The 25,253-nt window shown below is 43.5% G+C and overlaps 1 protein-coding gene across 2 annotated transcripts; it reads right to left on the minus strand.

Annotated features, from left to right (window-relative positions):
* Positions 1-107: 107 nt before the first annotated feature.
* Positions 108-23,822, minus strand: Nlrp3 (NLR family pyrin domain containing 3). 2 transcript variants are annotated; one of them, XM_051180540.1, is made up of 10 exons: positions 23,763-23,822; positions 23,214-23,534; positions 19,886-19,999; positions 17,258-19,013; positions 15,763-15,933; positions 12,945-13,115; positions 10,384-10,554; positions 3,305-3,475; positions 2,635-2,805; positions 108-767 (listed from the first exon to the last, which is right to left on the minus strand). In XM_051180540.1, the coding sequence occupies exons 2-10, from the start codon at positions 23,494-23,496 to the stop codon at positions 668-670; spliced, it is 3,108 nt and encodes a 1,035-aa protein (XP_051036497.1). In that variant the 5' UTR covers positions 23,497-23,534; positions 23,763-23,822; the 3' UTR covers positions 108-667. The 2 variants fall into 2 exon arrangements, 1 of the variants encoding a protein (XP_051036497.1); XR_007834264.1 differs by lacking the exons at positions 108-767; positions 2,635-2,805 and having other exon boundaries at positions 3,459-3,475; positions 10,384-10,476.
* Positions 23,823-25,253: the final 1,431 nt, after the last annotated feature.

The following is a 25,253-nucleotide window of genomic DNA, read 5'->3' on the forward strand; positions in this document are numbered from 1 at the left end:
CCTTCCTCCAAAATCAGAGTAATGGGATTTTTTTTCTCATTAATCAAAGTTGAGTCACTTTGCAAAAAAAAAAAAAAAAAGTATTTTAAATCTGTAAAGCATTTATTTTTAGAAGTTTATTAAGTTATAAATAACTTAAAAGAATTCTAGATACATTTTTAAATTGAGAAAGCAGTACATAATACAATAAATACAAATATGGGTTCTATAATTCTCTGGGTTTTCAGGTAGCTAAACAGAAAACATAACTATAAAAAATGAAAACAAGCAGTTGCCACAGACTTTGCCACCTAGCACACAGTGAGGTAAGAGAGACAAGAACAATGATATGAGCAAATGTAAAGAAAATGAGGAGAGAAAGGAAAGAGTGGAAAGAACAGCATAGGGAAAGGAAAGGACAGAAAACTTTCTATAAGTTGGTTCCCTGAGGTCACCAAGAGCGAACACTTTGCCAACTGAGGGTGTGTTGGGACCACATTCTCTGGTGGTGCCACATTATCACTGGGAAAAACATCCGTGTCTTCTCACATGAGCCTTTGCTCCAGACCTGAAACTTGAAGAGTCTTGCTGTGGTCCTGATGGTGGAGGAGGGTTTGATAACCATGAAGAATGGTATGCACTAGGGCACAGAGCAGGACTGTGGCACATGGCAGTCCTGTTTCCATGCCTACCAAGAAGGCTCAAAGACAACAGTCAGCTCAGGCTTTTCTTCCTGAAGAGCTTCTAAGGCATGTTTTGTTTCATAATTAAAATACATTTCACCCAACCTGTAAAAACAGAAAGAAAGCTTTGGGTTAGACTCTTCAGAAAACTTGGAATTAGGCCTTTAAAATGACAGGTCATCTGGTGTGCTGGTGTAGACCTATAATGTGAGCACTTGGGAAACTAAAGCAGGAGTACAACAGTTCAAGGGTAGGCTGGACTACTTAGTGAATTTGAGGCCAGATCTACCTAGACACTTAAGACATCATCTTTCTTGTGTGTGTGTGTGTGTGTGTGTGTGTGTGTGTGTGTGTGTACGCACACATGCATATAATCTCATCTTATTTCCTTTAATCCCATATCCATGCTCTGAAATACTGAGTGTCCTAACCAATGTAGTTTCTGTGATTTTTAAAGAAAGTCACACCATGTTGTTCAAGCTGCCCTCAAACTTCTAGACTCAAGCAGTCCTCCTTCTCAGCCCCCTAACAAATTGGAGCTACAAAGTTTTGTACACAGCTTGTTATATTTTGATCTTCATTTTTAAGTAGAGACAGGATGGTACAGTGAATCCCCGTAGGTCCTTTCCCAGGTTCGACAGTTAAAGCAGCTCATGGCTGACCATGCTTCATCTATTGGCCTCCCACACCTACTCAAATGGATGCCTTGACTCTATGTATTTATAGTTATTTCACTGTGTAGTATCTAATGACTAATACCTTTTACAAGATAACTACAATGTCCTCTCACACCTTATTATCAATGTCCAGTGTATGTTTAAATTTCCTCAATTATCTTGGACACAGTTTACAATACATTTATTTAATCAAGATCTACAAACCTACATGTTGCAATTTCTTGGCATGCCTCTCGAATAGTCTGCATATTTTTTTTAATTCAGCATTTCTAATTCCTCAAATTAGAAATCCTCCTGCCTCCACATCCTGAGTGCTAGGATTATTGGTGTGAGCTGCCACATCCAGCTCAAACACCAAATTCACCCTCTTTATTAAAGTTTCCTTGAAAGTTAACTAAGGAAACCACTGGTCCTACATCTTTTCCAGCAATGTCTGGTTGAACTGTGGACTCTGTTTATACACCTTCAAAATGTGTTGTAGTCCTATCCTGAAACATACTAAAGTCTTCAGATGGTGACTGGAGGTGGTGGAAGTCTAAGAGCAGAGTCCTGTGAAGGGACTAGAACCCTTACACCATGAGACATGATCTCTCCCTGTCTCACTGTGAGTGTGAGCACATGGTCTGTCTAAAGGTGAAAAGGCACCAAGACCGGCAAGAAAATAAGCTAAATCCCATTTTAGACATCCTGGCTTCTAGAGCTGTGGTTTAGGAAACTCCTGTTGTTTAAGTCGCCTAATCAATAGTGTTTTGTTTAAGCTAACTAATATAACTCAGTTTCCCCAGTTTTGTCTTCCCAGTGGCTTCTGGTCCCATTCAGACTGAGTTAATAGCTCATGGAGGCAGCTAGGATCCCTTGCCATATGGCTTGGCTGTCTATGGATACATCTTTCCTTGGTTCTTGTTCATTCTGCCCTAGGCACTCCAGATTTCAAATCACCTGGGATTCAGCTGGGTGTGAAAAAAAAAAAAAACTTCCCATCCTTAAAGAAGAGCAAGTCTGAGTGAAGAGCAGCCACATCGAAAGTGCTTATTTGCAAGTGATTGTGTGCTTTTTTTCAGGGGGAAAAGTCTTTTCACACCCAGTTGAATCTTGACTAGTCTGAATAGCTGGGTGCTGTTGGATATCATTTTTCCCATATTGCTATATTTTTAAAAATCTGCAACAGCTGGCCCAGAGTCATCTAACTCTACGTGCAAATTAATGAAGAGAAGTTCTGAGTTTGGTGCCATAGTTGGTCTCCTTCCCCTCAGCACTCTGACCCTCTCATGTGAAGCTCTGCAGAATGCACTCACTGAAGGCTCTGCAGGAGGCAGCCCTGCTGTTTCAGAACCTCACAGAGCATCACCACACCCAGGTCGCCCAGGTCATTGTTGCCCAGATTTAGCTTCCGAAGGCTCCGGTTTTGGGTCAGCATTGTGGAGAGATTCCAACAGCAGTGTGAGGTGAGGCTGCAGTTGTCTAATCTTCAAGAAAAAAAAAAGGAGGGTGTTGTAAAGAAAATATCCTCACTCACTCCTCCCTCCAGATCTCCAAGATCTTAGCTTGCATTGTTTCACATACATAAAAAGCCCAGGAACAAGCAGCTTGACACAGCTTTAGACAGTACGGTTGTTTTTCTCTCCCCTTTAGATGGAAAAAGAAAAGTTTCTTTCCCCAATGCACTGGGTTGTGCAGGCCAAAATAGTAGCAGAAATATATTAGCTGACTTTTTAAAACACTGACCTCCCCAATTTCCCCAAAATACCAATGCTGCATCATATGAATTCATTGTGGTTTTGAAGCCTGGGGTTGGCACAAATTCAACTTTTAAGCTTCATGCTATCTAGAAACCTTCCAGTTCTCACTAATTGAACTGACACCAGGCATACTTCTCACTCTTCAGACTCAGACTTGCCTCATGGTTGCTCCACAGTCTACCTCACACCACGTATTCCCATCACCCCATTCAGCCCATGGACTCACTCCAGCATCTGTAGCTTGCAGTCAGGGTGCAGAAGTCCCTCGCAGAGGAGCTTGAGCCCTGTGTTCCCAAGGGCATTGTTTCGTAGGTAGAGGTGTGTGAGGGTCTGGCTGGCTTTGAGCACAGAGGTCAGAGCTGAACAACAAATGGATGTAAGGCCAGAATTCACCAACCTACAGGAAGAACAGAGGAGAGTGTCCTCAGTGCCCAGGCTTTCTCAGACATTGCACAGTGCTCGGAGCTGCATCCTCCAACCTAAAGGTCAGTTACCAGCATCTGGAACACAATCTGAAGTGTGAATCCAGGTCTCTGCGTCCCACGGGGGGAGTTCAACAATGGTCTTGGCATGTGCTCAGCTTAGGTGAGCACAGAGAAAGAGAGGAAAGCAAATGGTCTGATGCATCCACATTTCCTACACAGAGGGACTGGAGAGATGGCTGCTCTTCCGGAGGTCCCGAGTTCAATTCCTAGCACCCACGTGGTGGCTCACAGTTCTCACACAGATTCCCTCAGGCAGCAGACACTCCTCCATACCACCATATCTAAAAGAACACCCCATACTCCCCTAAATATAATATTCTGACACTGCAGTGAGCCATCTTGATTCAGATGCCACCCTGGCAAGATAGCAATGCAGTACCACACACCTGTCACAGATTGGAAATTGAAGGTCATGAGGTTGTGCCTCCCTAAAACTCAACAAGCAGACTGTGGAAGGGAGCAGACTCAGGTTCAGTCAGGATTCTGCTGACTGACTGTGACCTACAGTGATGTGGCAAGAGAGGGGGCTGGGACTGTGTGGGCCAGGCAAGGCGGGGCGATGTCACCCTCCTCTCCAGTAACCATTCTCTGTCATACCTTCCCTTCTTCTGCATGTTCCTTCTCAGAGCACAAAGCCACTGATTTGTACTAATACCAATGGAATGAGAATTTTTAATTTTTTTATTACATTTTATAAAAGAGACAGAGACAGAATACAGATCTGTGGCGCTCAGGGGACAACTCTGTGGAGTTGGCTCTTTCCTTTCACTCTATGAGTCTCGGGAATTGAACTCAGGTTGTCAGGCTTAATGGCAGGAGCCTTTACCTCTGGGACCTCACAACAGTCCAAGAATTTTTGATTTACTATTCTTAGGCCAAGTTGAACACTGTCTACAGCCAAGTGTTGTGCTTTAAATATGTGTCCCCACGGACTCACACGTTTGAACACTGGGTCCCCAGTTGGTGGTGCTGTTTAGACACATTGTAGCACCTTTAGGAGGTGTGGCCTGGCTCGAGGAAATAGGTCACTAGAGGACAGCTTTATAACTCTAGCCAACCCAGGCCCCTGCTCTTTGCTTCCAGCTCCACCCAGAGATGAACAATCTCCCACTGTCATGGGGTCACCTGAACCCATGCCTAGCATGTGTGAGGCCCTGAGTTTCATTCCTAGTACCACAGAAAAGAGGACAATGTCATAGCCAGGTGACTAGAATGCTGGTAACCACTGGGGTTGAGGGATGAGTATGCGTAATGCATGATAAAATGTTTAGAAAAATCAAACAGCCACATATTGTCAGCCCACCCTCTGGTAACACCTCAGTTCCAGCTGATTCCCCACGATGGCTTATATATTGACTGTCAGGTTTATCTATCGACTGTCAACTTGACAAGATCTAGGATCACCTTCAAGACAAATCTCTGGGCATATGTGTGAGGAATTTTCTAGATTAGGTTAGCTAAGGTGAGAAACCCTACCTCAAATAAATGTGGGTGGCACCATTCCAGGGACTGGGGTCCCAGACTGAATTAAAAGGAAAAAGCCAAGTGAGTACCAACATTCTCTGCTTCCTGTTTGTGGACACAACGTGATTCGCTGCTTCCCACTCCCACGTCTGTGCCTCCCCCTCCACCCCCATGAGCTGTACCTTCACATTGTGAACCATGGTAAACCCTCCCTTCCCCAAGTGCGGTTTGTCAGGCGTTATGGCACTGCAGCAAGAAAAGTCAATAACGAACGAATAAGCTTTGTTCTGTGGCCTCAACCCAGACTGTTACATGCTGCATTCTGTTAATTCCATGTGGTTTTCCTACTTATCAGCAATCTGCCTTGTTTCACAAAAAAAGGTTTCATGATAAAACTGAAGAAGTTCTAACATTATTGAGACTTTATTATGTGGGATAATGGCATCACGTATGATTGTTTTATTTCATTATTACAAATTCAGGGTATAAGTATTCCCTTTTTTGTTGTTGTTGTTTTGTTTCCTTTTGAGACAAAATCCCTCCTAACTCAGGATCGTCTCTAATTTGTTGTATGATCTAGGGTGATTTTGAATTTCTGATCTTCCTGCCTCCACCTCTGGAGTGCTGGGATTACAAACATGCACCACCCAACCTATTTAAGAGGTGCTGATGATCAAACCCAGGGCTTTGTGTGTCAGGCAAACACAACCTACTAAGCTATAACCATAGCCTCCCTTTCACTACATTTAAGTAAGAAAAGTAGAAATTAAGGTAATTGAGGACTGGTGAGGTGAATCAGTAGAAAAAGGCTCTTTGCTGTTAAACCTGATGATCTGAACTTGATCCCTGTGACCCATATGATGAAAGAAAGAGGACTAAGTCCTACAAGTTGTCACCTGACCTCTACATGCCTGAAACATCATGCACACCCACCAGTACACTCACACACACACACACACACCCTACACAGAATAAATAAATAATTGTAATAAAATTATTAGCCACCAGAATAATTACTTGAAAAATAATAAAAGCTTCCTGTTTGTCAATGGGAAGAATAGAATCAACTGAATTTCTATGAGGAAGACATTATGAATGATAAAGAAAAAGTAGAAGAACAGGCCAGGCCTGTGGAACAGAAAACTAATTCAATAAACTCAGAATGAGGGGAAGATGGGAAGATAACTGCCCTACACACACTAAGAAAAAAGAAAAAAAGAAAAAAAAGACAAGACAAGCCGATGAAGGAACTAAAAGTAGTGGAAATTTGTAACTGCACTCTGTGAACTTGCTGGGAAATCTCTGGAAAGTACTCTGTTCATCAAGTTAGAGCAGGGCCAGGAATGGGTCTAACAATGGTCGAGGGGAGGGGTGTTATAATAACTAAGCCAAGAATTATATGCCTATGTGTGACACTTCTGTAACACAGAAAATCTGGGACTAGACTATATTATGCAATCAGAGACACTATGCTAAATAAAGTTCCAGAGAAGAAAATAATAATATATAAAAATGCCTAAAATTTTTAGTTTGTTCATTCCACATTAGGGATCTATTATGAAATAAATACACACGCGCACATACACACACACACATACACACAAAGTTATACATACAAGCATGTGTTTTACAGGATGATTTTAGGAGAAGCTTGACCAAAAGTTCTTGACTTAATGAATGGCTAGATAAATGATGGTGAGAGGTACTATGGAGTATTGTGCTCCAAACTAGATTTTCATGAAGCCATATGGAAATGTATGCAAATAAATGAAAAACAAGTCAAAAAATATTTATATTGTGTTTCTAGTTTGAATAGCTAACTACACTGTTAAGTTGAATTCTGTCCTCCCAAAATATATTGAAGATCCAGTTCTTTAAAATGCGACCACTGACCTGCATTGGTGGTACACACCTTTAATCCCAGCACTTGGGAGACAGAGGCAGGCAAAATATTTCTCATATTGGTTAATGAATAAAGCACTATTGGCCAATAGGAAAGCAAGATAGGTGGGGCTAGGAGACAAGGAGGAGAGAAGAAGAGGTAGGAAGGAGATTCAACATGGAGGACGGAGAGAGCAGAATGCCCGGCCCTCTCTCCGGTAAGCCAAGACCACGTGGAAACATTTAGATTAATAGAAATGGGTTAATATTTAAGACAGAACTAGCCAATAAGAAATACTAGTAACAGGCCAACAGCTTTATATCTAATACAGTGTCTCTGTGTGTTATTTGGGGCTGGTGCGGCTCTGGGACCAGGCCAGCGGAAAAACATACTTGTAACAAAATGGTAACAACATGGGGCACCATTAATCCCTACCTCTAGAATTGAGAGACAATACATTTATTTTTTTAAGCCCTTATGTTTGGGGTTCTATGTTATAGCAACCTTAGTAAAGTTGTTATATTTCTATCTAAATACAGGACATTTAGATAAAAAGATGGATATAGATAAATATATTGATGAGTAGTTGCATGGATCAATACGTGTATTGATAAAGCAGTTAGTGATATATAGATATATGGGTGGATGGGTGTTTGTGTATAACACAGGGTCTGGAATTTTGCTTGCCAGGTTTGCAAGTGTCCTTCTCTAGAGACAGAGAAACCTTCTACTTTTAGCTCCACACACCAGGATAATTCATTATGTTAAACTAAGTATGTTATTTTTGGGTGTGAGAGCCATTTGGGAAGACATCTGTCTGTGGGTAGTTATTGGCACTTGGGGGGGTACATAAGATGTCTTAGAGAGTGTAGAAAGAAATAACAGTGGTGAAAGCTGCAGATCACAGGAAGAGAAGCCACTGCAGAGTGGACAGAGGAGGGGAACCTATCAACTCAACAAGAAAGGCAGCAAACCCAGGGAAAGGAGCACAGGGGCGAGTGATGAATGAACTAAAGCTCCAGGAATGAGTTAAGCTAAGGACTGGGAAGAACAGGCAGGAGGGGAGCAGGATCCTAAGGGCAACACATACTACACAGTATTCTTTTATCTGTTGATTACTCCTTCCCTATAGCGCTGTGTGTGGAAACAAGATCATTTCTGCCATCAGCATCCACAGCAGCACTCATGTGGACTTAGAAAACTCAGAGGCCAGATCATACCAATTGATCAAAAAGAGCATCAGAAGATTCGTTGCTCTGGAAGCACCTGTAGCAATATAGGAAAGCAATGTGGTAATGTCTAGGGCTGGGCTAATAGGACAACACCAAGGAAGAATCATCGTTTACAATTAATTTTGGTTGTTAATTATGGATGATTGATTACTCCCCAGGAGGGAAAAAGGTATCTTGTTAGTGTCAGGTATTTGGGTTTTATGTTTTGTTGTTGTTGTTGTTGTTTGTTTTGGGAGTTTTTGTTGTTTGTTTGTTTGTTTGTTTGTTTTTAAGACATGGCTTCATGTAGTCCAGGCTAGTCAAAAACTCACTATGTAACTGAAGATGACCTCGAACTTCTGACCATCTTGCCTTTTCCTCCCTAGTGCTAGCATCACAGAAGGGCACACAAAACCCAGTTTATTCAGTACTTGGGATGGAACCCAAGGTATGATACAGGCTTGCAAAAATTCTACCAATTAAGCCACATACCCAGACTCATCTTGTTATATTTACCTTTTTTTCTGAGGCAGGATCTCATACATAGCTCTGGCTGTCCTGGATCTCACTATGTAGACCAGGCTGGCTTCAAACTCACAAAAATCTATCTGCCTCTGCCTCCCAAGTGCTGGGATTAAAGGCCTGCACCACTACGCTCAGCTTGTATTATTATGTTCTAAATATTTATCTAACTGTCATTTCTATCAATAATGTAAATAAAGTCTTATTCAGTTTGTTTTATTTATAGATATTGACAGAATAAATATTAGTCTTTCCTAGATGATTTAGAAGGGGGGGGGCGGTAAGGCCTGGAGCAAATGCTGAAGGCCTGTAAAGAGTGTAATTGCAAAACAGCCTGACTCAGGGCATCCTACTTACAAAGGTGTGGCCTGGGAAATCACCTAAGGGTGTGCACTTCCTAGCCAGCATCTGCAGGCAAAGATCTGATGCTCCTGAGCCTTGTTTTCACTTTTTCAAACTATATGCATTGATAACTACTTAGCTTGGTTTTTCTGAGGTCAAATGAGCTGATGCACACAAGGGTCACGAAAGACCAATGAGTGGCCACTAGCTGGTAGTCTGCGTTTTCATTTGCTGCAAAAGTCCAATTTCAAAAACCTGGCTCAATGGCTCAGCTGGGAAAGCTACTTGCTGCCAAGCCAGACAACCTGAGTTCCATCCCTGGGATCTTGTAAAAATGAAAGAGGAGAACTGACTCCCAAAGTTTCCTTTGTACCTCCACACATGTGCTGTGGTGCACACTACATTAGTAAATGAATAGATACATAAATAAATGTAGTGCTTTTTTTGTTGTTTGTTTGTTTTAACCCTACCAAACACAAGAAAATCACACGGCAGAGTGCCCTGCCAACAAAGGTAAAAGTCTCACTGTATCTTCAGGTCTGGATGCCAAGAGAAACATCCATAACCCAGCTGTTTCCTGGGAGAGCTTGGCTAGACTGGTGCTGATGCTGAGCTAAGTCACAGCTGGGGATTTAGAGACATGTGCCACATAAGTATGGTGTTGTCTTTGGGAACGGGAGACAGGGGCTGCTATTCTGAGCCGTGTGGAGAGGGGCAGTCACCAGAGCTCAGAACCTAGGAAGCTGTGGCTGGGGGATGAGGATGCAGAGCAGAGGATGTGCTTGGCAGAAGTAATTTGTATCCTTGAAAGTGCTCACACGTTAAAGGGGTTACTATTCTCCTGCTTGTCTTACAAGCAAGTTTGTGCTCAATGGGAGAAACAGGGTTGCTCGACCCGTAAGAAGCTCTGACTATACTGCCAAAAGCCAGTATAGGACTTACCTGATCAGCAGTAATACAACTGTCCCCCAGTGTCTTTGGGTAACTGGCTCCAAGACACCCCACAGGTGCCAAAATCTGCAGATGTTCATGTTCCTTGTGTAAAATGTTAAGAGTATTTGCATATCATCTCTGTACATACTCTCATAGGCTGCAAATTATCTCTAGATTGCTTATGATACCTCTCATGGCACATGTGTTACTCCATAAGTAGTTATTATGCTGAATTATTCAGACAAAGAGGAAGGTTCATATATGTTAAATACAGACATAATTTTTCATAGTATTTTTAACCCACAGCAGGTGAAAGTCATGTGTGCTGCATGAATCCGATGCTTCAAACCACTTCTGATGCTGACGCTGCAATTGCCACTTTCATCTCTAACTGATGAACCTGTTCTAGAGTGGCCCCGTCCTGAAAAGAATCTGATTTTTCACAGAGATACAAAGACTTACTTACCCCAGCTTCTGCAAATTACACTGTGGGTGCTTGATTTTTTCACACAGCACTTGAACTCCTGAATCTCCCAAGGCATTTTCTCCAATGTACAGTCTGGTCAAAGAATGGTGGGAGCTCAGAACCAATGCGAGATCCTGACAACACGCGGATGTGAGGCAGCAGCTGACCAACCTTCCATGCAGAGGGGACAGGGTCAGTGCCGTCTCTCTATGTACTCTGCACCGTGTGCTAGGAGACTGTACCTGCTGCTGCTCCCCTCTGCTAAAATCTGCACCTCAGCTCCACACCTAACCCCATTTGGTGAAATAGTGGGTAATAAGCCCATTCCTGCACCAGAACATCTTTCCTGATCCCTTCACTTGTTTTCATTGAAATAAAATGTACAAATGGGGACCAGGAAGATGGCTCAGTGAGTAAAGGCACTTGCTACCAAGCCTGACAGCCCGAGTTCAATTCCAGAACCCACATAGTAGGAGAGAACTGATTCCAAAAAATTGCCCTCTGGCCTTCATACAAGTTTCATGGCATGTACACATGTGCATGCATGTGTACACACACACACACACAAACACACACAAATAAATAATGTAAAAAACAGGCTTTCAATGTATGTATGATAAAAATTTATCATCTTAGCCACTTTTAGGAGCAGAATTTTATCGAGGCCTGGTAGCCAAGGCCTGCAGAAGGCCGAGGCAAGAGGGTCACAGTCTAAAGGGCAGACCCTTAGCAAGACCCTTCCTCAAGATGAAAAGGGAAAGGGACTGGGACAAAATCGGTGCCTAGTGTGTAAGAGGACCTATATTTATCTCCCAGCACCAAAAAGAGAAAAAAAGTAGCACAACTCAGTGCCCTTAAGAGCAGCCATCACCACTATCCATTTCTGTTACCTTTATTTTACAAAACTGAAACTCTCTACCCAGTAAAAACAAAACAAACAAAACTCCCCACTTGTTCCTTACCAGTCCCTGGAGGCTACCATTATGCCCTCTATTATGAATTTAAATGATTGTGGTACTCATGGAAGGGTAAGCATAGTGCTTGCCCTTTTGTAACAGGTGTATCTCAGTAGAATACTTTTGAGGCTCGTCTAGTTTTTAGCAAGTGTCAGAATTCGTTCAAATCTCTGTGTGTGCAAATATGCTTCCTGTCCTTTGTCCATCAATGAACACAAAGAAGCCTCTGACCTTTGGCTGCTGTTACTGACATGCTGAGGATTTGATGTGTGCAAACATGGTTGCATAGCCAGCAGACGCACCCAAAATACATGGATCAAATACAGTCCGACACTCGGTTGTGTGTGAATCATCGTGCTGCTTGCCATGTTTCACATGCTTGCTTCCTTCCTTCACACTCATGCTTGCTGCGGCTTTACATTCCCTCTAAGCAGTGTTTCTCAACCTTCCTGATGCGGCCACCCTTTAACACAGTTCCCCAGGTTGTAGTGACCACAACCATAAAGTTATTTTCACTGCTCATCTATAACTGTAACTCTACTACTGTTATGAATCATAATGTAAACAACTGTACTTTCTAATGGTTTTAGGTGACACCTACGAAAAAGGGTTGAAAAACCACTACACTAGAGCAACAAAAAGTTCCAGTACTCCAACTCTTTACCAACACTAGTCTAGTTTCTTATTTATTTGTTGTGGGTTTGTTGTCTATAAGATGAAACTGAGTGTAGTGGCACACAGTTTAATCCCAATACTTGGGAGGCAGAGGCAGGCAGATCTCTGTGAGTTCAAGGCCAGCCTGGTCTACAAAGTGAGGTCCAGGACAGTGGGAACTACATAGTGAAAACCTGTTTTGAAGAAAAAGAAAAAGAAGAAATAATATCACGGTGATGAAATATGTGTTGACACCACCTGATCAAGTGGATTTTGTTGTTCCTTTGCCTCTTTCTTTCTTCCTTCCTTCCTTCCTTTCTTTTGAGATACAGTCTCATGTAGCCCAGGCTGGCCTCAAATATGTAGTCAAGAATGACCTTGAAATTTTGATCCTTCTGCCACCACATCTGGTTTAATGGTTTAATTAGGTGCTTGGGGATCAAAGCTAGGGCCTCATGCATGCTAGGCAAACACCTTACCAGCTGAGCCACATTCTCAACCCTCTAGGCTTTGTTATCTCTTTAAAAGTCACCTAGAGGCATTCAGCGAGGACAGTGCACAATAAATGAAGTGTCTCTATCGCTTTAGCAGCATGTTTTTCCTATTGAGTGAGAGGACTGAGGGCTTTTAAAAAACTCTCAAGACCCGTCTACCACGATGCTTTGCAGTACTTTTATTTTCTCAGGTACCTTAAAGACAGACACGGTTTATTTGATTATTTATACACACAGACACACCACTGTTATATTTTCATATGTAGCTTTCCTCACAGCAATCACTGCCTGACTAAATGACTAGAAAACTGGCAGGAAGAAACACAGGAAGTCCTCCTGGCCACTGACAATATTCTGGTCCTCACACATGAGCAGAGAGCTAGTTGTGTCTCCCTGAAGCAGAGCTCCTGGAAGGGCCCTCAGCGGCAGAGCGTCTTAAAGGGTGTGGCAGACTCACCAGAGTTTCTGCAGGTTGCAGAACAGGTGCTTCAGTCCCACACACAGAAGTCTGACTCCAAAGTCCCCCAGGGCATTGTCACTCAGATCCAACTCCACTAGCTTCTGGCTGCTGCTCAGGACCGAGGAGATGTCGAAACAGCACTGATGGGAAAGTCCACAGCGCCCCAACCTTCACGCCAAGTACAGAAGCAGACATCAGAGTGTGGCCCCCATCAGAATATGGACCCTACAAGTGCCCACATGTTCAACCCATGGGGAGGGGGTGAAACTTCGGAGGAGTGGAGCCTGGAGGAAGACTTGTGGAGGAGTGTGGGCACTGAGGGGTGACCATAAAGGAATATTGAGATACTGTGCTCTCTCTCTCTCTCTCCCTGTCTGTCTCTCTTTTGTTTCTCTCTCCCCCTGTCTCTCTGTCTCTGTTCCTCTCTCTCCCTGTCTGTCTCTCTCTCTGTGTGTCTCTCTCTCCCTGTCTGTCTGTCTCTCTCTCTGTCTCTCTCCCTGTCTTCCTGTTTCTCTCCATCTCTATCTCTTCCTCCTCCTCTCCTTAGTCATCATGATGTGCATAGACTCCTCTACTATATACTGCTACCATGATGTTCTGTCTCAACACAGACTCAGACAACAGACTCAACTGACCACGAACTAAAACCCTGAGCCTAAACAGTCTTTCTTCCTTGACTGTTTTGGGTGTTTATCAAGTGGAGGGAGAGCTGACAAACAGCCTCCTTCACAGCTATTGTCTTCCAGTCTGGACTTGGTCTCAGCACCAGGTGGGGGCAGATGTGCTGGGGAGTAACCAGCATTCCTCAGCAATGCACAGGATGAGTTAAGAAGTGAGCACTGCTCACTCACCTGATCATAGCCCAAGGCATGGTGTAGGGACCCTTGCTGTGAGTGCACCAAGCAGGTGTTCATCCACTTTCAGGTGTACAAAAGGCCCATCCTGGTTTGTAAATGAAAAGGGTAATGGGCCTGGAGTCCCTGTCCTCAAGAACTCTAACAGTTTAAACACCCTCACTAGGCGTGAGTCACTGAGGTTCTGATCTACACGACAAAAAGTCTTTACAAGCTTTGTGGCCCCATGACAATTTCCTTCTAGGACTCTCTCCCTACACTGCAGACAAATTTAGAAAGCCAAGCTGACAGGTGTCCTCACGGGTGGGGCATGGACACCAAAGCCACAGCCAAGGAAGACACAGATAGGAGGCATGGATAGGGGAGAGCAGTTGAACCCTCTATGCTGGGCTGGTCTCTGTAAGCCACAAATGAGAGCTGTGGAAAATGTTAGCAAAGCTGAAGCAGAGCCCAGGACCAGTGCCTAGGTAGATGTCTGGTCTGTCAGTGCCCCACACAGCTGAGACCAGCCACTGATTACAATTTGTGATTCATTTTGTGCACTATTGTCTAGTGATGGCTTGTACCCAGGAGGCCACCTGTCAGAAGCTTGATCTTCAGTGTGGTGATGTGAGATGTACTAAAACCTTTAAGAGGTGAGACTAAGTACAAAATAATGACATCACCAGCACTGCCTCAAAAGACATTAAAGGAGATTTCTTAGCAAGTCAGTTAGTTCCCCACATTAGGGCCAGTGAAGGACTTAGTGGGAAAATGTTCTTGCCACCCAAACCTAGTTACCTGAGTTCTATCCCCAGAACCAGTTTCCAAAGTTGCCCTCTGACTTCTGCATGCATGTTGTGGCTGTGCAGGCCCACATTCGCACACATGCACGCACGCACACACACTTACATACCGAGACACAGATAACACACACAATACACACATTTTTTAAAGAAAAGAAAAAATAGAATTTTTAAAAATTATATTATTTTTAATTTAAATTTTTTCTTATATTTAGAGTTAATTACTTAAAGTAGAGCACAGAATGGGGTATATGAGATACACATCCCAACACTTTGGTGTGTTCTGATCCTGCCAGCCATTAGCATCTGTGATGAAACTTCCCAGTTCTCACCCAGAATCCTGGTCCATGAAGGAATGAAAGACACAGCCTTTGTTTTGCCATCAGGAAATAGTTCTTCTCAGTTTCTCTTTATCTTCCCCATCTAAAGCTTTCCCTCTAGTCATTCAGCCTGTCCATTCATAACAGAATCAACTGTGCTCCTTCAAAGCTTCCTGTATCAGAGTTCCACCCCAGCAGCCCATACTTGGGAATAGGCAACTTCAAATAGGTAGTTAAAATGACTCCACAGTGTTGGTCCTAGTCCATTAGACCAGTATCAGAGACAAGAACAGGTTGTAAGAGGTTAGAGCATGGACACACAGCTCGAAGATGGTGCAAAGACTCAAGGAAGAAACAGATATCTATAAGCCAGGAAGAGAAACCCAGGACCAACCAGTGCATGAGTGATTTTGGACTTTAGCATCCAAACCTTAGGTAAAAATGTTAAAAAACCTTTGGGGCTTGGCCCTTGGTCCTTTTTTACAGTAACCCAGGGAACAACTGACCAGACCCATCAAAGATCTTTCTCAGCTAGGTGGTGGTGCCACACCCCTTTAATCCCAGCAGAGGCAGCAGATAGATCTCTGTGAGTTCCAAGCCAGCCTGATCTACAGAGGGAGTTTTAGGATAGGCTCCTAAGCTACACAGAGAAACCTTATCTGGAAAAAACAAAAACAAAAACAAACAAACAAACAAAGACAGAAAAGAAATTCCAAAACAAAAACCTTTCTCTAGTGTCTCCTCCCATTCCTTCCCATCCCTCTCCCTCCCTCCCTCTCTGTCTCTTTGTCTCTCTCTCTCTCTCTCTCTCTCACACACACACACACACACACACACACCACATGTGGAGACTCACCACAGTCTCTGAATGTTACAGCCTGGATGCTGGAGTGCCTCACACAGCACCCTCATACCCGGATCCCCCAGAGTATTGTCGCTGAGGTCCAGCTCAGTGAGGTTCTGGTTGGTGCTTAGACTGGAGAAGAGGCCTCGGCAGAAGCTGGATGTAAGATAGCAGTTTGCCAATCTAGAAGGACAGAAAAGAACATAGGTTTTAATGTTAACAAATTAGAGCTCAGGGCAGGGCTCCTGGCACCTATTCATAGAAAAGCCTCCTAGATACCAAGCCACCAGTCATAAATGTTCATTCAGAGGGAAGAAGGCTGGTGAGCCTTGGGTAGAGAAGTTCCTTTTGAGATACAACAAAGTAATTTTAGGCTTCTACAAACACCCTCAGGCACCTCCTTCCCACATTAGACAGCTGGTGTGCCCCTGGCCTGGAAGTGCAGCTGACTGGCCCAGGCTGCCCAATTGCATCTTTGAAAATCACAAGGCCATGCTGCAACCACAGAGATAAAGTCAGAATTTTAAAAGTGACACCCATCTATGTTGTTAGTTTTCATTTTTACAGTCATTTCCAGGGATTCACATTAGAATACCCCTTACCAGAATTTCTTTGTATACATGCAGGACTGGCTTTGTGACTCTGAACCTCTGATGAGGATACCCACATAGCTAGTCTTCTTGGAAGGTTCTGTGATAAACCAAGAAAGCCTCTGCCCAGCGAGGAAAATGGCTGTTACCCAAAGTAAGGGATCCCCACTTCTCATCAGGGGCTTTAGCTACAGTCTCTGCCTTCCTCATGGGTGTGTGGTCCTAGTCTGGCCTCTTAGCCTTTCTCTACTACCGTTAGGGCCCTAAGGAGCAAATCTGTCTTCTTCTATCTCCTCTCTTTTTCCCTCCCACACATTTAGGTGTCAACTAAATGTTCACCTTCCCCTTCAAAAATTCAGATTGGTACCCTAATCTCAGAATGATGGGATCAGGAGGTTTGGAAGATGGTTGGTCATGTGGGTGAACCTTGTGAAAGAGACAAACAAGGAGTTGCTTTCCTCCTCCTACCAGGTTAAAAAAAGTATGTGGGGTGCTCAATTTTCACCTTCCCACCCCCCACAGCTATAATAAATAAACCTTTTATCTTCAAAAGTAAACTAGTTTCAAGCACCCATTACAGAGCATGGATTGAAGTAAGGCAGTGAGTTAGAGTTATAGACTACAAACGATGGGAGTTTATGAACATTTCCACATACTGCCACAGTCCACCTGATACCTTGTGCTGAACTGATATTCTCCCCAAATGCTTATTTCTTAGTTTATTGGGTTTTGTCCTTGACCCTATTTATCCACCTAGCACAAATCACTCTCTACCAATGAAAAGGTGGCAGTCACCTTACCATGAAGTGTGGCAATTGTATTTGGAACATTGGAGAGGAGAGGAAGTAAGGACCAAGGAAAGGAGCTAGGAAGCATAAGGTGCAGGCTACCGTCTGCTTGAAGTCAAATGCCATTACCTGGAAGAACAGGCAGCTTGGGGCTCTTGGAAAACACATTGGACCTGGTCCATATGCCGAGTTCCCCCCTTGTCTTCATCTTCTTCCTTGGGTGAGTTATGGAGAAACCCCAGGGAAAGTGTTTTCACCCGATGACAGTTCTTGATACAAAAGGAAGAAACCACATGGTCCATTCTGGTAGAGAGGTTGATCTCAATTTTGGGAAAGTGGTCCATGGCTCTCTGCACAAAGTCTTCCTCCTGCATCTCATACAAGCAGTAGAAGAGTTCCAGCTGACTAGGCTGTCTCTGTAGCTTCTTGGCCTTGGCTTTCACTTCAATCCATTTCAGCAGTTCTAGTCTGACTTGCTGAGAGATCTTGCAACTTAATTTCTTCTCCAAATAGGAGGTTCTCTCCTGGTTTACAAGGCCAAAGAGGAAACGAACAACAAAAATCAGATAGCCTTTTTCAAATTTGCCGTAATTTTCTAGGAGGACCTTTACGTCTCGGTTCAGAAGATCTGAACAACCTGCTGGTCCCTTCTTCATAACTGTCTCCTCTTCTTCCTCTTCCAGCAAATAGTACATAGCAGCAAAGAACTCCTGGAAGGTCATGTGGCTGAAGCTGTAGAATCTTTCACAGTCCACTTCCTTTTGGAACACATTCATCCTCAGGAATGCAGAGACATCTGTCTTCTGCAGGCCATGTTTCCTCAGATCACACTCCTCAAATAGGATTTTCTGATTCCAAATTCCATCTGCAGCCAGTGAGCAGAGCCCCTGCAGGTAAGAAGAGAAGAGGTGCTCCTCCATGTCCCCTCGGGATTGCAGCAGGCTGGAAAGGAAAAATACATAGACAGCAGTAGTGGTCTTGGAGGTCTGGGCCAGGCTCTTTCCAGTCTCCATCTGCTGTTTCAGCCCTGTGCACACAATCCAGCAGACCAGGGGGATGAAGCACATGGTAAAGAGGATCTCATTCTCTTGGATTAACTTGAAGGCTTCCCTGGCCTGCAGCTCATCTGAGAAATACTTAAAGAAATACTCCTTCCTTTTGGCCTTAGAGAACCCTAGGATCTCTACATGGCGAGGGTGGTCCAGCAGATGCTGTAGCTTCTCCAAGGCTACCGGCCTCGTCGTAATGAGCAGAGAGGCCTTGGGCAGCAGCTTCTTTCGGATGAGGCTGCTCAGCAGAATGTCTCCCCTCACAGCTTTCTGCCAGTCTGTGCAGACCTCTCCAATATGTTCATCAAAGGCCCCTTGCAGCTCATCAAAACCATCCATGAGGAAGAGGATTCTGGAGGGCTTCTGCAGGATCTTGCACACTGGTGGGTTTGGGTCAGGCCAGCAGCTGACAATCAGGTCTCCCAAACTCCTTGGTGTCCTGAGGCTCACTTCTCGACAGTGGATAAAGAATACATAATCAAATTTGTCTTTGAAGAGCTTTCCAGATGCCCAGTCCAACATAATCTTCCTGGCTAGTATTGTTTTTCCAATGCCTGCTGCTCCCTGGAACACCACTGTGTGCACAGGCTCTGTGTGCTCATCCTCATGATCAAACAGCGACCCCAGCTTAATGGAACTCATGGGTCTATTCCACGTTTTGGTCCTGCCAATGCTCAGCAATTCATACTCCCTCTCCTGCTTGCTCGGATGCTCCTTGATTAGTTGTAGCTGAGTGTAGCGTTTGTTGAGGTCCACAGTCTCACCCAGACGTGCATTCCTATCTTTGATACAGTAGAACCTGCTTCTCACATGTTTTCTGTACATCTTACAGTAATCTGCAACAGAGACAGGAAGGTAGAATTCAGCAAAAGCCCACACACATCTATTCCCCAACAATAAGCTATTAGTGGACCTATGCTCTTACAAAAGGATCCAGTAACAACAACAAAATGCACAGAGTGCTGACTGTCATCTAGAGAGGATGTGCTCACCAAGCATTCATATGTGTCTAGCAAGCTGTACTCATTGATGCAATAGTGGCATGATTGTTATGGCAGTAACCAATGATTTTATGATTATATCTGAAGTCTGCATCCAAGGTAGGAATTCATGTCAGGTACTGAAAATCCAATTAAAAACTGATGTGACTGGGAAGCCATAGACCCTAGTGGCAATGTGTTCTCCAGGTATCTCATTTTATCTATTACTGTTTCCTGAAAGCATGGAGGCAACATAAAATGCAAATTAATTTTAAAACATTTCCATGTGCCTAAAAGGAAAACAAATTACTTATTCTCTAGATGAAGTAAGGATTGGGTTAGAGAAATAGGGGATACAATTTTTCTTCACTGCTCAAGTGTATCAGGTCTCCAAAATTCTGCTGTCAAGTACTTCCCACTCAAGATAGAGCAGAAAGCCAGCACCATAAGCACAGCCTTCAGCCAGAAAATCTGTTATTACATATCTACAGACAGGTAGAGATGTGTAAAGCCCATATCTGCCTGTAGCAAACCTCTTCCCTGAGACTTTAAGAAACAAAAGTAAATGTCCATCTACTTCTTCAGCTGAAGGTGGGTTTCCTGAGCAGGCCTTGTTCCCTAAAGAGAAAACCTGTAGAGTGGCCAAGATTCCCTGATTTCCATTTCCTTTTCCAAACCTCCTTTTCTAAGTCTCAAAACAAAGCTGGAAGCAGAAGCTTCATGCATACCTTTCTTTCTTTTACAAATTGAGATTCGGGAAAGATATCCCAGTAAACCCATCCACTCCTCTTCAAGGCTGTCTTCCTGGCATACCACAGTGAGATTAGAAGCACAGGCATCATCTAAACACAAAAGAAAAAAACACAAAGTACATCAAAGAGTCCTAACACAGAGGATAAAATTGAGCCTAGTCTATGGGTGGGTCAAAAGCCCCCACCCATATTCCTTCTGAATTAAACAGGGCTTAGCCGGGCATGACAGCACATTCCTCTAAACTCAACGCTTTGGAGTTGGAAGTGGAAGGATAAGAACTTAGGAGTTGTCCTCAGCTACATAGTGAGTTCAAGGCCAGCCTGGGCTACATGATATCATGTGTCAAAAAGGAAAAACAAGGAAAAAGAAAAAAAAAAGTAGAGGGAGAGGGGAGGAAACATGGTTCAGGTGGCAGATCATAGTTATGTCATCAGAAGCCCAGTAAGCATGATCCTGCTTGCCTCAGTTTTGAAAGGAAAGCTGTCAGTCATCAGCTAAACCCTGTGTTCCCAAGTTCAGAATGTCTTTTCCAGGTTTCTGTCTATCAGTGTTTCCTTTGCCATCATCTGTCCCTGGCTGTCCCTAGCACCCTGACTTAGGGACCATGTGCATGATCATCCATGTTCTCCTGACAGGCTCACCCTTCCCTGACTTGAGTTGCATGTATGTAGACCACTTAGGTTATATCCTGTGCTGCCATGTTTAGACTCCTAGATCTTCAGAAATGAACATTATCAGTCTAATTAAGTAGTTCAGAACACTAGCTAACTAAATTCACACAGAAAAACTTTTAAATTCTGAGTAGGATTACTCAAAGCAGTTCTTTTTACTCTGCACTGAGGCTTAGGCATCATTATCCATAAAGAACTCCAAGGAGAGTCCAAAATGTACCTACAGCCAAGAACTACATGTCCAAGTAGTCTGGAATTTCTTCCTAGAAGAAATTTGGGAATGCTGTTAACAAAAGCAGCCTCCAGGAAAACATACACAGTAGATCAAGGACACAGACAGGAAAGAACTCCTGTTATATAAAATACTCCAGGGATGCAGCTCGTTGAAAGACTGCCTTCTTAGCATGGGCAAAGTCTATTTTGTATCACATAAACCAGGCATGATGATAGCACACACCTGGAACCCAGGAGGTGGAAGCAGGAGGATCAGGAGTTCAAGGTCATCCTCAGCTACCCAGTGAGTTGGAGGCTAGCCTGGGCTATGTGAGACCCTATCTAAAGAGGGAAGGACAGGAGAGAAGGGAGGGGAGAAAAGAAAAGAAACTAGCAATGAGATCGCAAAACAAAAACCTAAACGTTCTAGCAAACCAAGCTGGCAACGCAATTCTCACTTTAACCCAAAAGAGAACTTCAAATATGGGTGACAATTTTTACACTTAAAATCCAGATATGAAAGCCAACATTCCATGGCTATACTTCTATAGTGTTGTCTGGCTTTTCACTCTGGCTATGAGTTGGGGAGCCTGGGTAATTAGAACCTCTCCTTGGATCATGCTATTCATTTGAGAGCACTAATAGTACTAATAATTACTTTATGGGGTTACTGAAAGAACAAAATCCATTAAAACTGCCTAGTATAGGGGTTCTGGAGTGGTGGTTCAGTGATTAAAACACTTGCTGCTCTTCCAAAGGACCTGGATTCAGTTCCAGGGAATATGATACCCTCTTCTGGCCTCCCCAGGTACCAACACATACATGGTACACATATAGACATGCAAGCAAACACACATACACATAAAATAAATATATTTTAGGGATTTTTTTGAGACCTTGTCTCTCCATTACATACCCCTGGCTGTCCTGGAACTCGCTCTGTAGACCAGGCTGGCCTCTAACTTACATGGATGCACCTGCCTCTGCCTCCCAAGTGCTGGGACTAATAGTGGACGCTACTATAGCTGACCCAAATTAAATCTCATTTTTAAAAAAAACTACAGAGGGAGGTGACTCAGTGAGTAAAGCACAAACTTGATGAACTGGTTTTGATCCCCAGGACCCACATGGCAGAAAGAAGGGATCAACCCCTGCAAGTTGTCCTCTGACCTCTATATATGTGCCATAGCACACACATACATGCATACAAAATAAATAACTAAAAATGCTTCATGTTGTGATATTTTAAAAATCTAAAATTGCTTAGGAAGTACTTCTACTGCTAAGAGTAACACTTCACTCATTGTGTATGTTCTTAGTACAGGCACAATAACAATTGTGTTGTGATGTGTAATCTGATTGCAGCATTCTCTTACACAGCTGTCTTTTTCTCCTGTATCACTATTACCTTCCCTTGACATGCACCTCCTTGCCTCCACTGACCCAGTGGTATAGGATGGAACCCAAGGTCCTGGGTGCTCTACCACTGAGCTAACCCCACCCCAACATCTTTATCTGACAACCTGCTGTGATTACCCCCTCTGCACTCCAACGCAGCATCTCTGCCTGTGACTTTCTGGGTACTTTGAATCCTTTCTGTTGTTTCTCTTGTTCAGAGCAAACAAGCATCCACTAGGAGCTGGATAGAAAACCAGAGGTGGGTCTTAGCACTAAACAGACCCAGAGAGCACAGTAGCAGCCATAGCAAGCTTCTGGGAGTAAATACTGCAACTGCGGTTTACAGAATTAGAAAAGGCACACTGCTTCCTCCCACTCTCTCATACCCAGCCTGGAGAAGATGAAAAACCATGGTAATAAATTAACATTTTAAGTATGCTAACATCTTTGTTGCAAAGGACATAATCTCCCGGCATTTAGAAGACAAAAGAAACAGGATCCTGAACTTGGGGACAGCCTGGAGTATTTAGCAAGTTTGAAGCCAGCCTGGGATATGTGAGACTCTAACTCAAAACCAAAGAAAAGAAGAGGCTGAATAAACACAATTATCCACTGGCAGATGAAGAGACAAGCAAAATGGATATTTATCATAAATCTTTTTAAAAAGAGAAATTCTGTCATATGTGAAATCATTATGTTAAGTGAAATAAGCCAGCTACAAGAGAAAAACATTTCATGATTCCACCTGTGTGAGGAATCTATAGTGGTAAAATTCACAGGTACAGAAAAAAGAATAGTGGTTTCTAGGAGACTACTGGGTTAGATAACAGAGGGTTATCACCTAGTGAGTTAGGAGCTTTAGTTGTGCAAGATGAAAAGCACTCTGGAAGTTGTTTGCACAACAGTATGAGTTTCCTTATTACTGAGCCATATACTTAAAATTACTAAAATTCTACGTTTTAGGTTATGTGTACTTTACTGTAAGGAAAAAAAAATAAAACAAAAAACCTTGTTCACTCACTCCACTCTGGCTGATCCTTCTTAGCTTTTTCCCAGAGGTCTCTCCTGTTGATAGCTGCAAAGATCCACACAGCCATGGCCCATGACTTTTCCTCCCCATTGAAGTCAATCATGAGTGTGGCTAGATCCAAATAGTCTGCCTTCTCCATCTGGCCCCTGGGGAGTGGGATGCAGCCCATCTCAGGTGGATAATCTTCCAAATGCATTTTGAATTTCCTGAGGTCCACATCTTCAAGGTCCTCTAGATACTGGGCCAGCTTGCAGCGGACACTTGTCATCTTCATCAGCAACTCTTTCCAGGATCTTTGGGCTTAGGTCCACACTGGCATAGCAGGAATGAAAACCCATGCAGGTAAGAAGAATCTTATTAAAAAGTCTCCACTTCCAGAAAACTAGTCTAGTTGCATTTAAAATTGACTCATCATGGGGTACCCCATGGGTTAGCACAGGTTTTGAAGTTTCTTAACTCAGAAAACTCAAAGGGGTAAAAAAAATCACTGGGCTCTATGAATCACCACCTCTGAGTTTGGAAATTAAACCAAATACTTACCAAAAAGTTCTCTTAGCCTGATCCCGGAGTATGTCCTGAGCCATGGAAGAAAAGTTCCTCTGTGGAGATCAAAACAAATAAGCCATCAATACAATCAGCTACAGTGCACGGTGAACAAGCATACACGGGAGCACAGAACTGTGGTCCCGTGTGGTGACCAGGCTGGGACCTGGACACTCCTCACTGTTACTCAATTTCAGCTTCCTCGTTTACTCACTGAGAAAGCAAAAGAGATTGCTTTCCCACTTCTTTTGATGGAAGGTCCTATGTTCTTGCTCCTATTTTCATCTGAGGGAAAGAAAGGAACAAAAGGAAGGAGAAAAGATGCAATGACAAAGCCACAGAGGGGGAGGACTCAGAGCAGAGAGGGGCGGACAGTCTCTCACTGTGCCTCTGTTTGCCCCTGAAGGGTAGAGCCTAATCAGGTGGATCTTGGGTGGATATAAAGGAGAAGGGCAAATGCATACATCTCTTCAATAGCTCTTCAAAATTTTTACAAATATCATGAGCATCATGGTTCACATTTAGTTAGAACTCATAGGCCAGACACTGCCCTAAGTATTCTTTGTCATCCAGTTTCTCAACTCAAGTGTGTAGATTCCTTCTGCTGAGTAGTAGAGATGCTAAGTGGCTTTCTCAGACCAAAGCCATTAAAGATAGGGGAAGGGAAAGAGCCTGGAAAATGGTAATGGACTCTAAATTGATATTTATATGACAGTAAGTTGATACTGGAGGCACCTCAAGCTCAATGATTCCTGTTCCATTTCCATTCTTGTGTCTCCTCTTCCTGCTTCATGCAGCAGTTTGCATCCTTCCTTCCATTTATCTCTAATGCTTTTGCTGACAGCTGCCCCAGCTCTACAGATCCTTCTAGATTTTGACCTCTCAGCCCTCATCTGTACCAGGATTTTTCAGGCCTCTGCTCCCTGCTCCTGAGACCTGCTGCAATAGCTTTGGTCTTTACTTTGGCTGCCCCCACCCTGGGCTTCCAGCACATCTCTCAGAGGCATCTCACCCTCTGCTGCCCTGAGTGGATGCTGGACAAGCCTGTTGAAGTTTCAGGAAGCTATAATTGCTTCTTTTGCACCTCCCTAGCCCTCATGCCTCCCCAACATGCACAAACCAAATAACCAACAAATGGAACATCCCAGAAATATTTTAAAGTTAGACTTAAGAGTCTAGAAGAAATTTCTAGTCTTTTGACCAAAACAAATCATGCCATTAAATGTAGCTTCCCATTTCTTTTCACCCCCACTGCTCCATGAAGCTGTACTCACCCAGACACCAGCCTTAGGTTAGCCAAAGAGGAAATGAGATGAATTTATAATGGCCACTGACACTGGAGGCAGGAAGGATGTGGTTTCAAGAAGTGAACCAGCTTGCATCACCATCAAAAGCAAACTAACAGTTACTCATCTGGATGGGTTTTCCAAACCCAAGCAATCAAGTCCTGAGTCTAAGCCTGGGCTGCAGACCCAAATTCCCCAGGGT

Source organism: Phodopus roborovskii, unplaced genomic scaffold (genome assembly GCF_943737965.1).
Source record: "Phodopus roborovskii unplaced genomic scaffold, PHOROB, whole genome shotgun sequence".
Taxonomy (NCBI): domain Eukaryota; kingdom Metazoa; phylum Chordata; class Mammalia; order Rodentia; family Cricetidae; genus Phodopus; species Phodopus roborovskii.